We start from the raw sequence: 19,701 nt of genomic DNA, 5'->3' as shown, positions 1-19,701 counted from the left end.
TACTGATGGCCAGAAGGCCAACTTGTTAATCATATGGCAATGGTGCTCGATTATTACTTTTAATTAATGACCAGATTCACATGCAAAACACTCGAATTCAATACATGCGATGTGCGGGAGAGACATTAAAAGGTCACATTAAACGGGGCTTGCACTCGTTCATGTCATCATGTCTGAAGCCTTTTGTGTATCACATATCTAATCAGGCACGAAAACGGAAAAACAAGGTGGAAAAGGATGCAAAGGTGTGCACCCGAATCTTGGGAGGCACCAGCTGCAATTTTCCAAGTGCACGCTAGATGGCACCACTATACCATGACACAGTGAACATAAAGGCTTCATAGAAGTGCATGTGATGAGCACCTTGCTAGTGTAAGTTCGTCAATGTGCCCCTGAAGTGGCAAATGATGCGCGAAAGGAAGTACGCCAGCAGCATTGTGCGTAACAGAAATTTCAACTTTCTATCGCACGCCTTTACAGTTGTAGTTTAATATGAACACAGTGCAGTTTTTCGACTTAAAGCACTGCTATTTAGTAGAAAGGAATTAGCCCTAAATGCAATGATCTTTAGTTTACAATATAGAGCTCCTTGCCGAATTAATTATAAGTCCATGTTCTAAAGCTGTCCATGTTCATGTTCTAAGGGTAAGGTAAGCTTGATCATGGGCTGCGACAGACAACATGGTGAAATTTACAACATTAATTTCCAACACCTTTCTTTTTTCCTCCAGAATGTTAGTACACAGCAGTCAACACATCTTTTATAAGTACAGGTGAACATTTTATATAATATACACTGATATAACAATTTAACTGACATAACAAAAGTAAATATAACATTTTTCTCTCAATATCAGCATGTCTATATATATATATATACTATATGCTTACAACAAATATTGAATATAATGAAGGCATATTTTCGTGTGAGACGTGACATTGTTATAACAAAGTTCGAGAGTACAGTATATATATCCTGCCTTGTATATGCTTACGAATGCGATTGCCATGGTTGCAAGACAAATCTGTGACTTCATGGGCCACTGAGCAATCACAATGGCTAGATTAGGAATTCTACACGCTAGGCAAGTATGCACAAAAAGATCATTGCTACACCCAAAAAGATAGAAAATATCAATGCAAAGCCATTCTTTTTACACACCAGCCACGACTCCGCCAGCATAGATAAGCATGACCCGCCACCACTTGTGGACCATTTCAAGTGGAATTCCAAGCATGAGCTGAACAAGAAGGTTGAAAAAGATGTGGAAGCCACTGAAAAATGAAAAGAAAACAATGAATGCACATATACGGACAAAAACAAGGACTGTGCTGCATTTCTGGTCAAAGCACGCATGGTGATGAAATCATGCCTCTAAAAAAACTGGCCTATCACATAGATAGATCCTGAAGATCCAACATCCAGGGCTTTCACACGAATGAGTCTGTGCAATTTTGACTGGTTCAAAGCCAGATTCCACATATTCTGACTTATTTAAATGCCCATGAATTTGCAGGGAAACCAACTTTTTTGTTTACTATGCACGGAATCCCAAGAAGACAAATACAGACAACAGAGAAGTCATTTCGTTTCTTATGTGCAATACATCTCGAACAAGTCTCAGAAAAAGTTGCCAATACTATCCATGCATGCAAGGTATACCAGGTAATACAGCCAATTAAAAAAACAGACAAGGAGATAGCATTACGAGATGAATGGGGTTCTGTTTTCAGTCATCTTCTACAAACTGATGTGTTTTTCCTCGAAATGGTCAAAAATAAGCTAAATTAGTGATTAGTCTAGCATAATCAAATGCCAACTTGTTCTTCACGTTCAAAAACATAGCATTACATGGTTTCCAGCACGCTACATTTTTCTTGGTTATATTTTTCATGTTCCAAAGGTGTGCCATGAAACACACACACACACACACACACACACACACATGCACGCACACACGTACATGCACACACAAAAGCAAACTGAGCATGTCTGTGTGCAGCAGTAGTGCTCTCAAAGGGGGTTCCAAACAACTAACTGCTTGTATAAGTGGCTGACTTGACGACAGCAGGAATGTGATAAGGTGTCGGTGGAACTGTAGGCCAACACTAAGAGCAATTGTACTTCTTATAACTACCCTAAGCTGGTGAGCACTGCTGTAGCTTGCACCGGCATCTGCCTGCCTCCCTTAGCATTGGACAATACAGTAGTTACATCCTGTTACACTTACAATTACAGGCCTTGTCACTTCTACACGGTCACCAACTCAGTCACTGCGAGAATCGTTTGAAACCCCCTTTGCAAGCACACCTGTTTCACATATGAAGCACATAAGCATGCAGTCAATTTGCATTTTTTCCGGTTCACCTCCTCAGACCACTTGAGATGACCGAGAATGATATTCAAAATAAAATTGGAAAAAAGAAATAGAACACTACAAAATTTATGGGTTTCATTATAGACTTATCAGGCTGAGAGCAGTGTGGATCAGAGAGCAAATGGGAGTAGCCGACATTCTAAATGACATAAAGAGAAAAATACGGAGCTGGGCAGGCCATGTAATGTGTAGGATAGATAACCGGTGAACCATTATTTAAAAAGGGAAGCACAGTCGAGGATGGCAGAAGACTAGGTGGGGTGATTAAATTAGCCATTTGCAGGTGCTTAGTTGGAATCAGTTGGCACAGGACAGGGGTAATTGGAGATTGCAGGGGGGAGGCTTTCGTCCTGCAGTGGACATTGTATAGGCTGATGATGATGATATCAGAGCATAAGTTTAGTTACAAGTTGAGTTATTGAGGTGTCTGGAATAAGTAGAATTAACTAGAAATCACTGATCACTGCACACAAAAGCACAGAATCGCAGACTTTAGAGACCCGCCACGTGAGCACGACTTTGGCGAAATTCCTGGAAACCCGGAAAAAGCAAAAGCAATGACGTCACTAATGGTGTGACACACAAGAAGGTGGCGTGACATTTAATGAGCTAATTAATGGAAAGCAGTTGCCTAGCACAGACTTAACACCTGCCTAGCAGAGCGGATGGGACGTCACTTCCTCCACTCTTTCTTCTCCTCTACCGGCGCGCACCTGCTCGCTCGCTCACAACATCTGTGCGCGCACACGCTAATTATATGATCTGACGTCAACACCAGAAAGGGCGCGTAAGGTGCACTTTGCAAGCCGCTCACTAGGGGGCTAAACCCTGCCAGGTGGCATGTGCTGCGCTTCCTCCTCGCCCTCCCTCATTCCTTGTGCCCATGTCGTGCCAGGGGAAAGACGTTCGCTCGCTAAACCTAAAGAAGACCAATTCTGAGGTGCGAGTGCCACTAAGAGACACCGAAGTCAAAGATTAGGGTCGCCTACCATTTTTCCTTTTGTATTTTGCACTGCAACATTAAAATGCAGAAACAATAACTAAACAATGGAGAGGGCTGAGAACTATTGAATATGATGTTTTCTAATATGCTTAGAGCAATTTGCCACTCAAGAATAAGCCCTTAGACCGATGATTAATAAATGAGCTAATTTAGGTAATTAGCAAATCAAATGTGGCAGAAAAACACACCCCAGTTTTCAGAAGACTTTCATAGATAGAATACAGTTGCCTGTGTCCCGATATCTCATACCCAAATTTTTGGGGGGCTTGCCCATGTTGACTGGGACACCTCGTATTACGCATTATTTCAAGCTTCCGTGAACGTCACACAGCTTAAACCACTTTGATGCTCCTATTGTAGTTGCGATTTCCTGGAGTTGGTTAATATCCTAGAGCAACACAAAGGGCTATGAAGCTTGCATTTCTGGTTTGCAGCGAAGTTGAATATACTGCTTAATATACTGTTTGATGGCACACTTTTGAACTTTAGAGTGAACCTTACAAAATATGTGATTGATAAGGCGGGGCACCATGGGCAAGTTGTGAGGTTTCAGTGCGTTCCTATCAACCAAGAGAAGATGCACATTTCCTTTGCAGAAGCCCAGGGTTGCTCCACGCATTAGCGTGGTCACCCCTCCAGACGGTTGATGGCAATTGCTGTTTTCAAGAGACTCCCGTGTGGGACAGGCACCCCCCTTGGGCATTCCTGTTGTTCCATTAGTATTGCACTTTACCTGCAGTATTGCACTTTACCTGCAGAGTCGCATAGTCATAGAAAACTTTCCACTTGCTAGAGAACAAATGTGTTGTGGCCTTGAGATAAGCATTGTCTGTGACTGGTTAGAAAAACATGGAATAGTGCACCAAAGATTAGCTTGAGACAGCATGCTCAAGGCCCGTCTTGCAGTTGATCATAATGGTTCTCTAACAAGGCACTTGACCCACGGACAGCATTTTAGCCTCAAGCATTTGGCCTTTCTCCAGGAGCTCCTCATAGCTTATCCAGCGAAGTTCTTTCGAGTCTTTTCTCCAGTAGCTACAGACCTTGTCTCTGTTCATGCTCTGTCCATTAAGAAGAGCTTCATACAGAGTTGTCACTCCTGTTTTGCGCACAGTACCAGCATTTGCAACTCTTATCCTTTAAGGACCTGGAAACATCGTGGATTGACAAGGGGTGAGGTTGGGATCCTCCTTGCTCGCAGCACTCATACATGATTGGCAGGACTCTATGCGACAGGGACATGGAAAAATGCATAGTGCACATCTCTTAGTCAACTTTGATCATGTGTGCGCTCTTGTGCACCCAATGATAGGTACACAAATGTTTTTGCATTCCACTCCCATGATTGACTCTGGCCAAGCACTGAATTCGTGACCTCATGCTCAAGAGTCAAATGTCACAGTAACTAAGCCACAGCCAGTAACTAGCACAAATAAGCCTTCAGGCAGACTGTCTAGCCAATGTACTTATGTGTGGATCATAACACATGCCTCAGCAGGCCAGTTTAAGTCAGCTTGACAGACACTTAAGGACTGGTCTCCTGCACTGATTAGGACAGTGCCTGAAGAGCTGCTGCATTACTGAAGTACTAGTTTGTTCTGCCTGGCACAAACCTGCACATTGCTTTTACAATAAATTCTTCTCATTATTTTGTCAGCCTATGATCTCCAGTATTATGTGGCTAAGTGGATGCGTTTCTCACCGTCACTCCCTTATTCTATTCACTTTATTTACCAGTGTAGACTTCATGCATTATTTACCACTTTCTCTCAGACTCACCCTGTGACGTATTTATTTTAAATAACTCAGTACCTCTCTCTAAAGTTCAATTTTCAGGTGAGCACAGCAATGTTAACATCGGACCTTACCCAACATGTATTAACATGTACGTAAGGTAACGCCAAGCTTCTTTTCGGCGTCGCGGGTTGTAGATGAGTGGGCTGTCCCTTGGCACTGGGCCTGTGGCTGTGAACTCTCCGAGGGTCACGCAGTAATAGATGAACACGGCAACCTGTCAAGAGGGCAAAATAAAAAAAAACAGCGAAGTGTGTGAAGTATTGAACAGCAAAGCCATGCAAACTTGGACAGCAGTGGCTAAAGATAACTGAAGCTGAGAATGTCACTCTTCCTCCTACTTGTTCGCTGCTACTAGCCAACCGACTGAGAGAAAGAGAGAGATGTATTACTAAAATAGAAAACTGAGAAGTTGGCCTGAATTTGGTTACCAAGTTCTAGCCTGCTACTCAATGTTGGGGTAAGAGGTAAGGGAAAAGGGGAGGTAGAAAGTGAATATCGTAAGGAGATAAAATTAGATGTGCACGAATAAAAATTGAAAAGCTAGGAACACCTATCGTAGTAACATACCCAGTTCACTTTCTCTTATAAAAGCTTCAGTGGCCTTCTCGGCCTGACACAGAGTATTTTGGCCATGGACCTAAAGGAAGTATTTCATAATGTTGCCAGTTATCAAGGCAAGTGAAAGATTTAGCCAATGATTGCCTCTCTTGCAAGTACACTGAGCACGCATGAAGCATGCGGTCAATAGTCTCCAGCACAGTGCAGTTTTCGCAGTCTGGACTGTTTACGTGGCCAATAACAAAAACGGTAGTGCTGAGCAAAGCCCATGCAAAGTCTCAATCGTCAAAAGTTTGCATGGCTTCTTTGGATGTCAATTAAGCAGACTGATGAAGAAAAAATCAAAGCCCCTTCCTAACAAATGATGGTTGAATGCGAAGCTTTCCCCCAATGCAAACTGAATCAAAGTCAAAAGTCCTAAGCGAACGACCGTGCAACAACCCAAGAAATGCTGAGCAAGCCAATGCTATGCATATGTGATTTCATTGCTTGTTTAGGATTGTATTTTTTGGACATTGAAGTTGAATGAAGACACATAGCCTTTATTTTAGATCATATAGCCGTTGATTACACGCACGCACTCGCACTTTCACGGACGACTCTGCGCTTGCACAGTACTGCCTTATGATCACTGTGGTAGACGGTCAGAGGCGTGACACACGTAATGCAATATAGATATACTGGTTCTCCCAGTTAACTTGGCCCAAGATTAAAAAAAAAAGAAAAACAGGAGCTCTACAGAAATCGCACCGACTGCGTAGTAGCAGCAGTCGTGTGCACATACAGCCAGTATTTTTTTAATCACGACATATTAATTCACTGCCTTTAATTAGTGAACTTTTTAATTACTGCTTGAATTACAAACATGTCAATTACAACGTTGCAGGGCACCTTAAGTAACCTCCGAACCAAGCATTTATTTCCCGCTGAAGTGTGCCTGGTATTGTTTTCCAAGAAAAAACAAAAGCCCGTGAAATATGCGAGATACGAAATAGATACGCGCTCGCGCACCACTACTCAAGCGCCTCCAAGCAACCTTTAAAAGATATACGGCTGCATTCGTTTATCGCCATATCGTACAAGGCTTCGTCATGTAGGATGGCTCGAAAGGTTTCGTGACCTAACAAGTGTGGTGCGATAAGCATCAGCATCTGCAGATGCAGGAATGTTGTGCTCAATCATGAGGCACTCGGGATAGCTTTAACCTTTGCACAGCATGAAACAAAGCTACTAAAGAAATTCAACCAATGTTAAAGAAAAAAACAGTGTGCAAGCAAAAGAGCTCAAAAAAAGAGGAAGCTCTCGCAAGAACAGGAAAGAGCAACTTGGGAGTTCATTTCAATCAAAAATAAACCAGAAGCATGTAACGCGTCTCGGCCGCCCACAGAGAAACATCCAAAGGTGCAACTGGTTTAGCCATTTACCCTTTCTGTCTCTTGAACCCCAAAAAAGAGGCAAAATAAAGTAGTTTTTTACCTATTTCTATCTTTGTCGCAAGCTTCTTTTGTGTAAGGGTAAGGTGACATCATGAGGTGCGTTAAACAGTCACATTTTGTACCAGTTTTCAGCGGTTATTTTCCACTGCCCCTTATAGAACATGCTCACACAGGTCACCATCTTAAGCAGTAGAGTACTTACTTCTTTCCAACACTTGTGCTACTGCAGCTTTGACCAACAATGTTGGAATCTCATGGCAGACTACTTATTTTTGCTTCTAGGGCATCCAATGTGCTAGCGTCACTGCTATCTTTCATGTAGCCTCACAAAAACAAGGCCAGCGGTGTCATGTCCGACGACCTTTCAGGCCAGGGTACAGGTCCGTGCCAGCCAATCCAATGTCCAGGAAAGAGCTTGTCGAGCCATGCTCGAGACTGACTGCTACTATGCACAGGAGCACCGTCGTGTTGAAACCAGATGTTCCGAAGGTGCGCAAGTGGAACATTGCAACATATGTAATACACAGGGTCCTCGAGGATGTCATTGATGTAGCATTGCGTCGTCAGTGTGTTGTCAAAAAAAGATGAATCTGGTGATGTTGCCATCAAAAATACCGCACTACACATTAAATGACCACTGGTACTGGTGTCGCGTTTGTGCCAGCCAGTTGGGATTCCTTTACCTCCAGCAATGAAGATTAACTTTTGTGTTTCTGGAGAAATTAGCCTCACCCGTCTAAAGCACGCGAGTGAGAGAGTCCAGTTCTCCTTCACATTTCGTGAAAATCCAATTGGCAAAGTCAAGTCGGTTTTCAAAATCTCGGTCTTCAGGTTTTTTATGAAAATGTGCATAGTATGAATGCATATGATATTTTTTTAAATCCTCCACACTGATGAGAGCTTGAGGTTCCAGCCTCCACACTAGCATCGCGCACACTACCATGACGGTTAGCAGCAAAGAATGTCGTAACATCCATTCCCGCTTCTTGAACTACCGTCGCAGTCCTGTGTCACTTCCTTGTGAAGCTACCTGTCCTGCAAAGGACTTTGTGTGTTCTAAGTATTGTTGACGGACTAGGGCATCTTCCACAATGCCACATCCGGATTAGCTTAGCTGCAGTCCTCTTGTTGCCATGCGCCGCCCCCACAGCCAGGAACATTTTAGCCTTCTGATCATTTGTAAAGGGCATGACTGTCTTCTTCAAGAGCAGGTGACTGGCATGGTACCATTGAGATCTCCCATTATTATCTACGCACTGACACGTTAAGCAAAAATGATTTACATAATTGACAACAGCATATGTTGGCCGTACAGATCTACCAAAATGCATTAGATGGACGTAGCCTGCACATGGTTTATTTCTATTGCTAAAGGGAACAAAAGGAACGTACGTTCCGGGCGCGCCTATCTACAGAACAAGTCGAGTGCGCAAAATTACAGTCCCTAGTGCACCGTCACGGTATACCTGTTTCAAAATGCCCCCTACTCCCCCCTACAGCCCCCCTATGCTTAGAAAAATCGACCTGCCGCCGCTAGTGAAGCCGTGTATCCGTGGCTATTCACTTCGGAGCACTTGAGTAGCAACATGCGAGCGTGTACCTATTTCGCATTTTGGATCTTTCGCGTGCCTCTGTTTTTTCTTGGAAAAGAACAATGAAGCAAAGCTGAGCACGAAACAAATGCTTGTTTCTGAGGTTATTTGAGGTGCCCTATAACTTTGTAATTGATATCGCATACAGACACAACGTTGCAGATAATATTGGCCATCTAAGGATACCTATGAGCTTGCAAAATACAAGTCTACTTCTGTTAATCAGACTCTGATGGGATTGAATTATCTGGCAAGTCAAATAAAACAAAATGCACCAAAAATGACTAAAAACACCACTGATTCATTCAGCAGTTTTTATCTGATTTTAACATGCCCTTGAAACGATTGTGCAGCTACTTTATATAGGTTCAAAGCAGAACAATAATACAGAAATGACATTACAGCTCCTAAACAAAGTAGAAATCTAATGCCCACAAAATTTTCTAGCAAGAAAAATGTAGCACACCTCCAATTCTGGCACTCACAAAGATGATGCAGGCAAACTTTACTTTCAAAGAACAAACATTTATTCACGCTTAATGTCCATATCACCACTCTCAGACTACACTTTATTGCTGTGCATGGACCATAACATATCATCCTCCGTATGGTCCATTGCTCATTTTGATGTTCTCAATTGATCAAATGACTCTGCAACAATCGAAAATGAGATGGTGGCCTACATTGAAACTAACCTTTGGCAGTACGTCCTGCAATGCCTGCACTTCTCCGGAATGTCATAAACATGTGACGTGATGCGACTTTGTTGCTGTTGGCTAGCATGTAAAATAACTCGTATTTTGAATGAGCTTTCGTAGAAATAAACATGTAAACAAAATTTACTCTTACATTAAATGCCAAATTTGAGAGTATTGTATGGATTCCCCAAAGCGTTGTTCTTCAGCCTTCAAGTTATGATGGGCTTCTTGACATGCCAACGTGTCTAAAAAAATGAGGCAGAAGTCTGCATGGGAAACAAGTAAAACCATATTATATACATGAAGCTACCAGTATTACATTTTTATGAAATTCAAACATCACTTGCTTGCAGTGTATACAATGCTATCTTCTGTTAAAAGGTGTCGTAATATCTGGTTTTACTGGAGACAGTCATTCACCGGTATGGTTCCATATCAAGCCCTTTACTTGCTCTCTGTTTGACCTGTATCAGATCTACCAGTGGCTATGGCATTCTGCTGCCAAACACATGGTAGTGGATTAGATTCCCAGCTGCAGTGGCCGCATACCGATGGGAGCAGAATGCAGAATGCTCATGTACTTTGATTTAGGCACACATCAAAGAACCCCAGATGGCTGAAGTTAATCCGGAGCCATCTCTATGCCACGTATCACAACCCTTCTCATGTGTTGCTTCAGGATGTTAAAACCGACAATCCAATCTTTACCTGAATAGAAAACTTGGTCTCGCACAAACAGTTGCCTTTGTCAGCTGTCTGGCTCCTTAGTATTTTTAAGCAAACATACAATTCTTATCAACTGCACCCCTCTCTGTATCAAGGCCCATGGATCTCTCTAATGGTATCAAGAGTCTGGACTGATGGCAAATTGTAATTTCCATAGAATATACCCAAATCAACGGCACCTTGACACAGCAGACCACTTTAAGCTTCACTGAGCATCCTCCTCCGAGTACTGTTGATGAACTCAGAACTGCAGACCATAATCTGAGAAACGCTGTGCTAAAAATGTTGACTCGTCATCCTGGCCCTGCGAAAGTGGATGTCCAGCAAAGCTGTTGTGAAACCACCCCTACAACTGCTGAAGGGGGTATGCAATGCTTTACTGATGATTCAGATGCTTGTTTTGAGCTTGTTCTTTATTGAAACATATGCTGTTCTGTGTGCTGTATGGGCAATTTTAATGAATGTATGCACTGTTCGCTTCACTAGGCTGAGTGCTTGTAGCCTCTGCCTTAAAGGGGTATGAGCCATTGCATTATTTGCTTGCTTGCACGGGTATTCATTCATTCATATAACTTTATTACAGTCCCGAAGCCCGGTCTTTTCAGACCGAGGCGGGCCGCGTCCACGTCGGCACCAGCTTACAGGGGTATGAGCCATTGCATTTTTGCTTGATTACGAAGTATGAGCCCTTGCTGATGATGATGTATGCTTGTTTTGAGCTTTTTCTTTATTGAGACGTAGGCTGTTCTGTACGATGTATGTGTGATACTAATGAATGTATGCACTGTTCGCTTCACTTTGGCAAGACCTTGTAGCCTATGCATTACAAGGGGGATGAGCCATTGCATAGGCGCCGAGCTTTCAACCTGCCGAGGGGGGCTGGGGCCCAGTTCACACACTCTCTTTTTTTCTTTGTTCCCCCACGATTCCACATCTTCGCATTACATGTGCAATGCTCCAACCAATTGAGCTACTGTGGTGCCGTTTTCCCATCCACTTTTGGGGGTATTTATGTTTTACTACCAGAAACAACCATGGAAGCTCAATTGGCAAGAGCATCACATGTGCAACGGAGAGATGGGATTGTTCCCCATCTGCGACCAGTTCTTTCTTCATCCATTTCATTTCCATTTTTAATATTTTCCTTAATTCAATTAGTAAGCACAAGTAATTTCCCCTATGCTGTCCTTGGTGTCTGTTTGCTGGCTTCCTATCGCATGATTAAAAAAAAATCTGTCCCCTTGGTTCCCTTTCTTCTCACACAGGACAGCTCATGTGTTTCGAGGCTCTTTTGGACAATACGAAAGCAGATCAAGACTTGCTCCTTGGCAGATATGTGCGCCGTCTCATCCTTCATCACGGCATAGTGCCCTGCTTCACGAACCTCATTTGTGAGCGGCTGGAGAACATCACAAGCAAAAATTTCCATTTCGTTTAACATGTCGTGGGAGAGCCACCTGTATTTGGTTCGAGAAAGCCATGACTGCAGTTCTGGAGTGTTATTGGCACAGCGTTTACTTTCTGCATCATCATGACCACGTGCTGCCAATATCTCGCATGCTAAGTACTGCAATGAAGATAATTTTGCTGCATCTTCCAATTTTTCCTGTATCTTCCATTTCCTTTTTATTCCCAACTACACAAGCAGTTGCTACATTCACCCCCCTTTTCATTGCTGTGGGTGCACAGTGCAGATTTGAGGCCTGATGACTTTTAAATCTTAGAAGAGCTTCCTTCCAGTTAGAAAACCTATTTTGCACAAACCTCAAGCCAGAGTCCTTATATTTGGAAGTATTGGAAGAAAAATGTTCATCTCACAAGCAGCACGACAGGTCTCACAGTGTCTGGCACTCCACCATTCACTCAAGATGGGTTTAAGGCTGTGGAGCTTATTATGTAGCTCAGAGTACCATTCATTTTGCTATAAACATTTTATTTATATTTGCAAGGATGACGTGTAGCCTCTGCCAGGGATTATTTTTAAAGGTAAGTTCACTGTTGATGTTTCGAGTAAAGAATTGATTTGGATGCCAGGCACGAAAGAAATGCCAGGCACGAAAGAAACACCTGCACTTATTAATTGGCCGTTCATTTGATTGCGCACAGAGACTTGGAACAGTAGACGTTCGGAGAGCTCCCGTTGCCAGTTAGAATCCTGATGGTGAACTGGATCTAAAACTCTTGGCGTTGTCATGCTTTTCCTTTGTTGGTGCAAGGCACACATTTAGGCAACTGTAGTTCTTCAGTCGATTTGTCCAAAACTGTACGAAAGACATGATGCCTCCAGCCCTCCCCCAGTAGTTGGCGCTTATAAACCATTGCACTTTTGTTTGCTTAGGAGGTGTGAGCCATTGCTGATGATGATAATTTTTGTTCACACACGGACATGGAAAATGCCGACCAACGAGACGCTAACAGCTTTGCTATAAAATAACAAAAGATGTGTACTTACCTCAATGAGACTGACAGTGATCACGAAGAGAGGTGGTGGCATGCAGCTATACTCTTCAAAGTATCGACGCACCACTGTGGCTCGCTGTCTTTTAGGAACAACTGCCATTGCAGCATAGCGAACCAATCTAAGGAACCGTGGTCTGTGTTCAGCCAAGTCAGAGGCGTGTACCTGTAGGAAAATAAGTTTTTTTCCTCAGCACTCACAAGTGACGCTGACACAACGCAATCATTATAATGTAAGAACTGACCAGCAAAAGAAAGCAAAAATCATGAGTGGAACATGTTTATAGTTGTCAAAAATGAAAATGTTTACGACACTGCATGCACAAAGTTTTTAGCAATAAGCCATGTGCATGCATGTACATTAACAGCGCCTGTCCCAGCTAACTTGTAACAACAGTTTAAAAATATGTAGAAGCATTCTAAGGGCACCATAAAAAAAGCCAACTATGTGCATTTGGTATTCTAATCCTCCTAGAGTGCTTCAGCCCATCTTTAAATGTTAATTCGCAAAAGTCTGCAGGGACAACCTGTATGTTGCATCATATATTTAACAGCAAGATGCACAACAGCACTAAGGATGCGATGCATACAAATTTCTGCAGCGTTTTGACGCAATATAGGTTCCTTAGGTGTGGCCAGCACCTTGCAAGTGTGGCAAGATTGAGAAGGAATGATCTACTTTATAGGTAACTCTAAGCAAGGCTATATGATTTCCTGTAATTGGCCGTCAATTTCAACCTAACTTCAGGGCTATAACTAGTGCAATCACTTAGAAAGCTAGCATGATCAAGCGAATCTAGCTTCAAAATAGCCTGTACGTGAAACGCGGAATCAAGGAGCAATAGCTGTGCTTAATAGCAAATAGAAATAAAGAAAAGAAAGGGACACACCATTCTTTTGAATTCTGCATAAGAAAGTTTTCGGTTGGAATCCCAGTCGGCTCTCTCGACGATTTCCTCGAGGACGCTTGGAGGAATGTCGTGCTGAAGTTCCTCATTTTTTTCGTGCAACAGCTGCAGGATATCCTCGAGCGGAATCTCGCCGTCGAGGTCACGATCATACTAATTACGGAGCGTAAAAGAGGGCGAGAAATTAATAGTGTAGAGAGAGGACAACTTGAATGACGCAAACGTGCGACATCTACACGTACTCAACTTACCAATACGCTGACTCTGCAAAATGTGCACTCACCTTATCAAAGATGGGCCTCCACAGCTGAAAGCGAGAAAACACAGGACTCGTCAAAGTTCAATTAAACATGTGACACAATACGATCACATTAGTAACGAGCCCGTTCAAATCGCGCGCAACTGCCGCTGAGCGTCAAAGCGCCAAACACACCGCAATGGCTCGACAAGTTCAAGGCGATCGCAGAGAAGTTCAAACGGATCCGTATTTACCAGCTCCAGCTCAATCACGGCGTCGTCCGAAGGATATCCAGCAGTGCCGTAACGTTTTGCAGAAAATTGCGACATCCCTCAAATTCTGAACGACGGACACGAGAAGCTCGAACTTGTGCAGCCCACGCCCTCAGTTGTCACAATGCCGCGACTGTCACCTGGAGACAGGAAGGACGCGCGTTATCGACAATCGGTGCAGCTATTTTTCATCCGCGCAAGTCAAGCAGACTGTATAATGACACACACGCTTTCTTCATGGGACGCGCGTGCGTCAAGGCCACTGCGGGCGATAGTTGCAGTCAGTTGCACAACACAGACACAAGTGCCGACGACTAGAAAATAACGGTTAACGACGCGCGAGCAGACAGCGCGTTGACCGCCCCTACAAACAGCGGTATGCGGATACACAGAACGCTGGACGGCTGAATGCCCTAAAAGCTCGGAAAACCGGCATTGTATACAACCCCACCTGTGCACAAGCATTTCAGGTGCGCAGAGGCACCAGTGCGAAGCCGGGAAGAGAGATGGCACCACATCACTGCAGCGGCCGCCAGTACCAGCGTTCATAATACAAGTTCTGTGCAGTTCTGCGGGAACGTGAATACTTCGTAGGCGCTAAATTCAAGAGTTTCATTATTGGCGCTCATTTGTTGGCAAGCGCGATGAGGTAATAAATATGAAGAATTAATTTACCGCTATTGTACACTTAATACCGAGCAAGCTGACAATTATTTCTGTACCGCCAGGGCACCACCCCGCTTTATATATGTTTATTTATTTCATAGCATAATTTCCAAGACATGGCTTCATTCTCATAGATGGTAAGGTGGAGACGGCTCTCGAGGGAAAGTAAGCGCTGATCGACATTTTGTGTTCTGTGCAATGCGCCGAGAGAGTTTAGCTGTTCCCGCCACGAGAAATTTAGTTACTCCTTTTGTGTTCCTTCCGATTTTTTTTTTTCGTATTATAGTTTGAACCTTGCAGATGAGAATCAGTGGCAATAACAGACCCCAATCTTTTCTCTAAATTAAAAAAAAGAAAAAAAGACGAACAGAACAACAAACATGTACTAGTCGTGAGCAATATGAGCGAAATTAAGCGTATTTCCTTTCTTTAGATCACTATCATCATTGCGACGAAACGCCAGCTGATTGCATGTCACCTGCCGCTAGCGATGATATGAGTTCATATGAGCGCGCGCAGCCACACCCAATGACCGATCAGGCTACGTAACCCCTGAGGGATCGGCCGTGACGTATACCCTGCCGCAATACACAGTATGTGGTGTTGACTGAGCATTGATACGCCCGTTCTTTTCTTTTTTTCTCGTAGAATAGGCTTATAAAGTAGACTATAGGCGGATAGCTTATATATATATATATATATATATATATATATATATATATATATATATATATATATATATATATATATATATATATATATATATATATATATATATATATATATATATATATATAACTAGTGCAATATATATATATTCCACATGAAGAAACTTCGTGTGGTCTCGAAGAATTGAGCGCTGAAGTGACGGCGTTATATGAGTATATACAAGACCTCATAGTAGGAGACAGTTCAATTTCACAGCCTGAGTCATCTTGGTTGTGTAATCTTCGTGTAATTATAGCACCCTTGGCTATCCCTAATATTGCTTCGCCTTTCCGGCGAAACTGCAGCCTCTCTCTCTCTCTCTTTTCTTTTTCTGTGAATGCGAGTATAAGCGCTGCTGCGCATGAATTCTGTTGATTCTTATTTCGAGTCAATCCAGCTTGGCCTCATTTCGGTTACTGAGTGAATTATACAGTGTTCCCAAACTATCATGCATGAACATTTAAAAAAAAATAGCAATTGCGTTACTCGAAGAAAAACTAGTGCATATTGTTTCCACTACAGTGGAGCAGCCGCCAGTAATTCTTTCGTTACTGAGATTTAATTCGGTAACTGCAATTGATTATCTAACTCAAGAAGTAATGTCCTAATTTTCAAAGTGTCAATGAGGCATTTGTATGTACCCCAAGATGACATCTAACTGCGGTGTTTTCAGCGACGTACTAATTGCGTACAATTTTTTACGACTGGCAGAGAAACCTCACGAAGTATGAAAAATACCAGGTGAGTGCGCTCCCACCCGCATCATAAAGCAGCGCTCTCAAATAAGCTGATTGAAAGCAACTGCATTGCCTGTCGCAAACCCGAAGAGACAGCGCATCACCTTGATAATGGTACGGAAGGAGCACCAACGGCAGGTTTCGCGGCTTTGCAGCTATTCCTTCCTCTCATTTCTACGCCGCACTTGTTATCCGTCTCGAAATGCCGATTGATCCCATTGATAACAAAAGCCCCTTGATAACGCGGCCGAAGCGCCGCTCTGACCATACACGAAATGTGAAACGCAATGTAATAGGCATAGAATGCTTGAAAATCCCGGCTTTGCTCACACCGCATCGAAAGAGTGCGCGCTGTAGGAGTTGGAGGTCGTAGGGAGGAACTTGGGGGGACAGGACTAGGCGAGCAGGATTTATTTAGAGATATTTACATTAGAATAAGAGATACATTCGACAGTCTAGCGTGGCTCCCAAACGGAGCACGCAAGACGAAGCGTACAGCATACGAGCACGAAGCTCCAAACACGCAGCACAGAGCACGATCACAGAGCACACCCTAGAAGCGACAAACAGCTGCTTATAAACACTCCGTGCTCCCTAGATCCCTAGGTGAGGGAAAAACGTTCGACCAGCCATCGTAGCCGAGCCGCCTTTGAGCGGGAGGGCTTGCACACTGGTTTTACTGCCCCCACCAAGGTGAGACGGGCCTCGCAGAACTCAGGGCTTACGTCTTGAAAGGCGCGTGGGGAGCTGCCGCCAAATACCTTCCCTCGGGAACTCCCCCGCTCACGGCAGACCAGGTCGGCGGTGGCGAGTTCAGTAACAAGAGTACGCATTTGGGCTGGTTTGTTCATGATTACGAGCAATAAAAACAGCGCTAAACAATCCCTTTCTCTATGGCTAAACGACGGGACGAGTGAAGGGACACAGACAACAACAGTAACAAAGCCTGGTTCGTCGAACTCATCTCGGCCTTCCCGCGACTGAGTCGCTGACGCGGCGTATTGTCCTCCGCACACAGTAGACTAAATGGCGCCGTTCGTATGGAGAATGACGGTGGCTTCCCAAAAAATGCCAACCCTGCTACTGCAGCTGGCTGAGAAACCTTGCATGTTGGCACCTCGGCAGGCCATTCCTAACAGCGTGAAGCGATATTTCGCGCCAGAAACTTGCTTCAGACCAAAGCCAAATTAAAGTGACCGTTTTATTTTTTGTGAAAGTGTATATCTGTCGCAAAAACAGGTTCGTGTCAAAAGATAAAAGCGAAATAAACGGACTGAGAAGCGATCAACGTGTAAAAAAGTAAAAACCGACGCATTCAATAAAGTAAATATACATGAGCCGAATTGGCAATCAGCATGTCTGCACACACACACACACACACACACACACACACACACACACACACACAAACACACACACACACACACACACACACGCACACACACACACGCACACGCGCACGCGCACACGCACACGCACACGCACACACACACACACAAACACAAACACACACACACACAAACACACACACACACAAATAATAAAGATAAATAACAAGCCGTCAGATTTCAGTGTGCCCTTATTATCTTTGAATTCGTGAGCTCCGTTGAACACCAGCCTAGAGGACGTATTCGAATAGGTCTCATTTTTTGCAGCTACGCAGTGCTGTGTCCATTTTATAACATCTTCAGGGGTTTTCTTGATGACCGACGCCGGAATTCTACCGCACAGATTCGTTATCCTTCCCTCTAACTAATCTGAAGTCCGTCTCGATTATGCAAGCACGATCTTTCACGTATCCCCAAATAAAGAAATCGAACGGGGAGAGGTCAGGTGACCTAGCAGGCCAATTTATAGATTCGTGCCTTCCAATCTATTGCGCATGAAAAGCCGCATCCAGCCAGTTTCGTGCTCGGCTACTCCTACTGCTGATACTACAGAAGTGCAAAATGTGGCAGCGGGACTTCGCTGAGCAACTCATCCACCACTCCTTCAAGGATTTCGTTCACGTAACGCTGTAGTCAGTGTCTGATCGAAGAAGATGGGACCGATTATAGCACCGGCGTAAATTCCGAACTGCACATTGAGCGACCACTGGTACTGGTGCGATTGCGCTTTACCCAGTGTAGATCGGAGTCCCTTCAACAGTGTGCATTATGCAAATTTGCCTAGGCGTTTCTGCGACAATTGGCTTCATCTGTGCACATAACGTTGCTTAAAAAGTCCGTTGACTCATCGGCTTTCGTGAGGACCCAATTCGAAAAATCTAGACGACTCTACAAGTCCCTATCTTCTGAGCATTGATGCTGGTTAAGGTGGTGCGGGTGAAAGGCCGTCGTTTAGAATCCTCCAAACTGATGACTTGGAAATTGGTACCTGGGCTGCCACGTCCCGCACGCTAGCATGAGGGTTTGAGGCCATAAGTGCTAGAACATCCGCGCACATAGGCTAGGACTCAAAGGTGGAGTCCTCCACCACTGTTTCTTGAGGCTGCCGGTTTGTCTCAGATTTTCAAGATTACTCGTTTGCTCTACCGACAGACTTCCATGACGGATATATATTTGCGGCCTTCCTTTTGTTGTCCTTTGCAGCTCCCAAGGCAAGGATCATTTTTACCTTCTGCTCATTAGAGAAAGACATGGCGACTGGTACGAAACAAAACGCGCCTTTAAACATTTACACTGACGTTTTCAATTCGCTTTTGTGATGATAGGTTTTGTGGCAAAAGAAAAAAAACAACCATCCATGCACTTTGTCCACGCTAAGACAACGGTTATCACAGCTTGTTTCCAACTAACGCCAAACGAGACTTGTTCGGCCGAGGCGCCGCAGATAAGGCACTAGCTCGATCACAATGTTTTTCTTTATTTCCTTTATTTCGTTCTGGATAACTCAGAGGGCGCCTGTTCCAGGGCGCAGCTTTATTATCCGGTTGGGAGCGCAGTCTCGTGAGATTCTCCATATTTCGCGGGTTTATTTATTAGTCGGAAAAATAGTACGCGATTGGTACGTCTCTGAAGATACCGCAGTAAGATGTGCCTTGGCTGTGCTTTCAAATGCCTCATTGACACTTTGATAATTAGGACAGTATGTCCCAAGTTAGATAATTAATTGCAATTACCTAATTAACTCCCATTGACGAAAAAATTACTGGCAGCTACTCCACTATACTGTAAACTATATGCTATATAGGTTTTCTTCGAGTAACGCATTACTCTCTTTTTAAACCTTGGTGCATGATAGTTAATTTGGACACCGTGTATAGTTTTTATGATCTTTGCATGCAACTGACGATTTTTCCATGCCTTGTAAATGTTCTAAGTTATTAGAAGACATTTTTATGAGTCGTTAGCATTGCTTACTGGTAAGAAAAACAATTCTGAGACAGACAACGATCACGTGCATTTCACACGCCATTGATAAATGTCTGCCGAAGGGGTCATGAAGTCTATAGGTTTTTTTCATGGCCAATAAAGCACGCAAAGAAATTTGAAGTGTGGTAAACTTATAGCAACATTTTCATTCTC

At 43.6% G+C, this 19,701-nt stretch overlaps 1 protein-coding gene across 3 annotated transcripts in view; it reads right to left on the bottom strand.

The window, feature by feature from the left end:
* Positions 1–19,701, bottom strand: part of LOC135910753 (rhomboid-related protein 2-like) — a 34,332-nt gene that overhangs the window by 10,107 nt on the left and 4,524 nt on the right. Inside the window, exons 1-7 of one of the 3 annotated variants that reach the window (XM_065442837.2) lie at positions 14,515–14,609; positions 14,046–14,203; positions 13,837–13,860; positions 13,536–13,706; positions 12,641–12,811; positions 5,250–5,392; positions 1,163–1,275 (exon numbers count right to left, since the gene is read on the bottom strand). In XM_065442837.2, coding sequence (XP_065298909.1) covers positions 1,163–1,275; positions 5,250–5,392; positions 12,641–12,811; positions 13,536–13,706; positions 13,837–13,860; positions 14,046–14,120 — 697 coding nt within the window. In that variant the 5' untranslated portion in view covers positions 14,121–14,203; positions 14,515–14,609. Of the gene's footprint in view, positions 1–1,162; positions 1,276–5,249; positions 5,393–12,640; positions 12,812–13,535; positions 13,707–13,836; positions 13,861–14,045; positions 14,204–14,289; positions 14,471–14,514; positions 14,610–19,701 lie in introns of those variants that run through there. The other 2 variants (XM_065442835.2, XM_065442836.2) reach the window with 2 other exon arrangements.

This window comes from Dermacentor albipictus, chromosome 2 (assembly GCF_038994185.2).
Source record: "Dermacentor albipictus isolate Rhodes 1998 colony chromosome 2, USDA_Dalb.pri_finalv2, whole genome shotgun sequence".
NCBI classification, from domain to species: domain Eukaryota; kingdom Metazoa; phylum Arthropoda; class Arachnida; order Ixodida; family Ixodidae; genus Dermacentor; species Dermacentor albipictus.
Note: the sequence above shows the minus strand (reverse complement) of the source record. Positions and strands in the feature narration are given on the sequence as shown.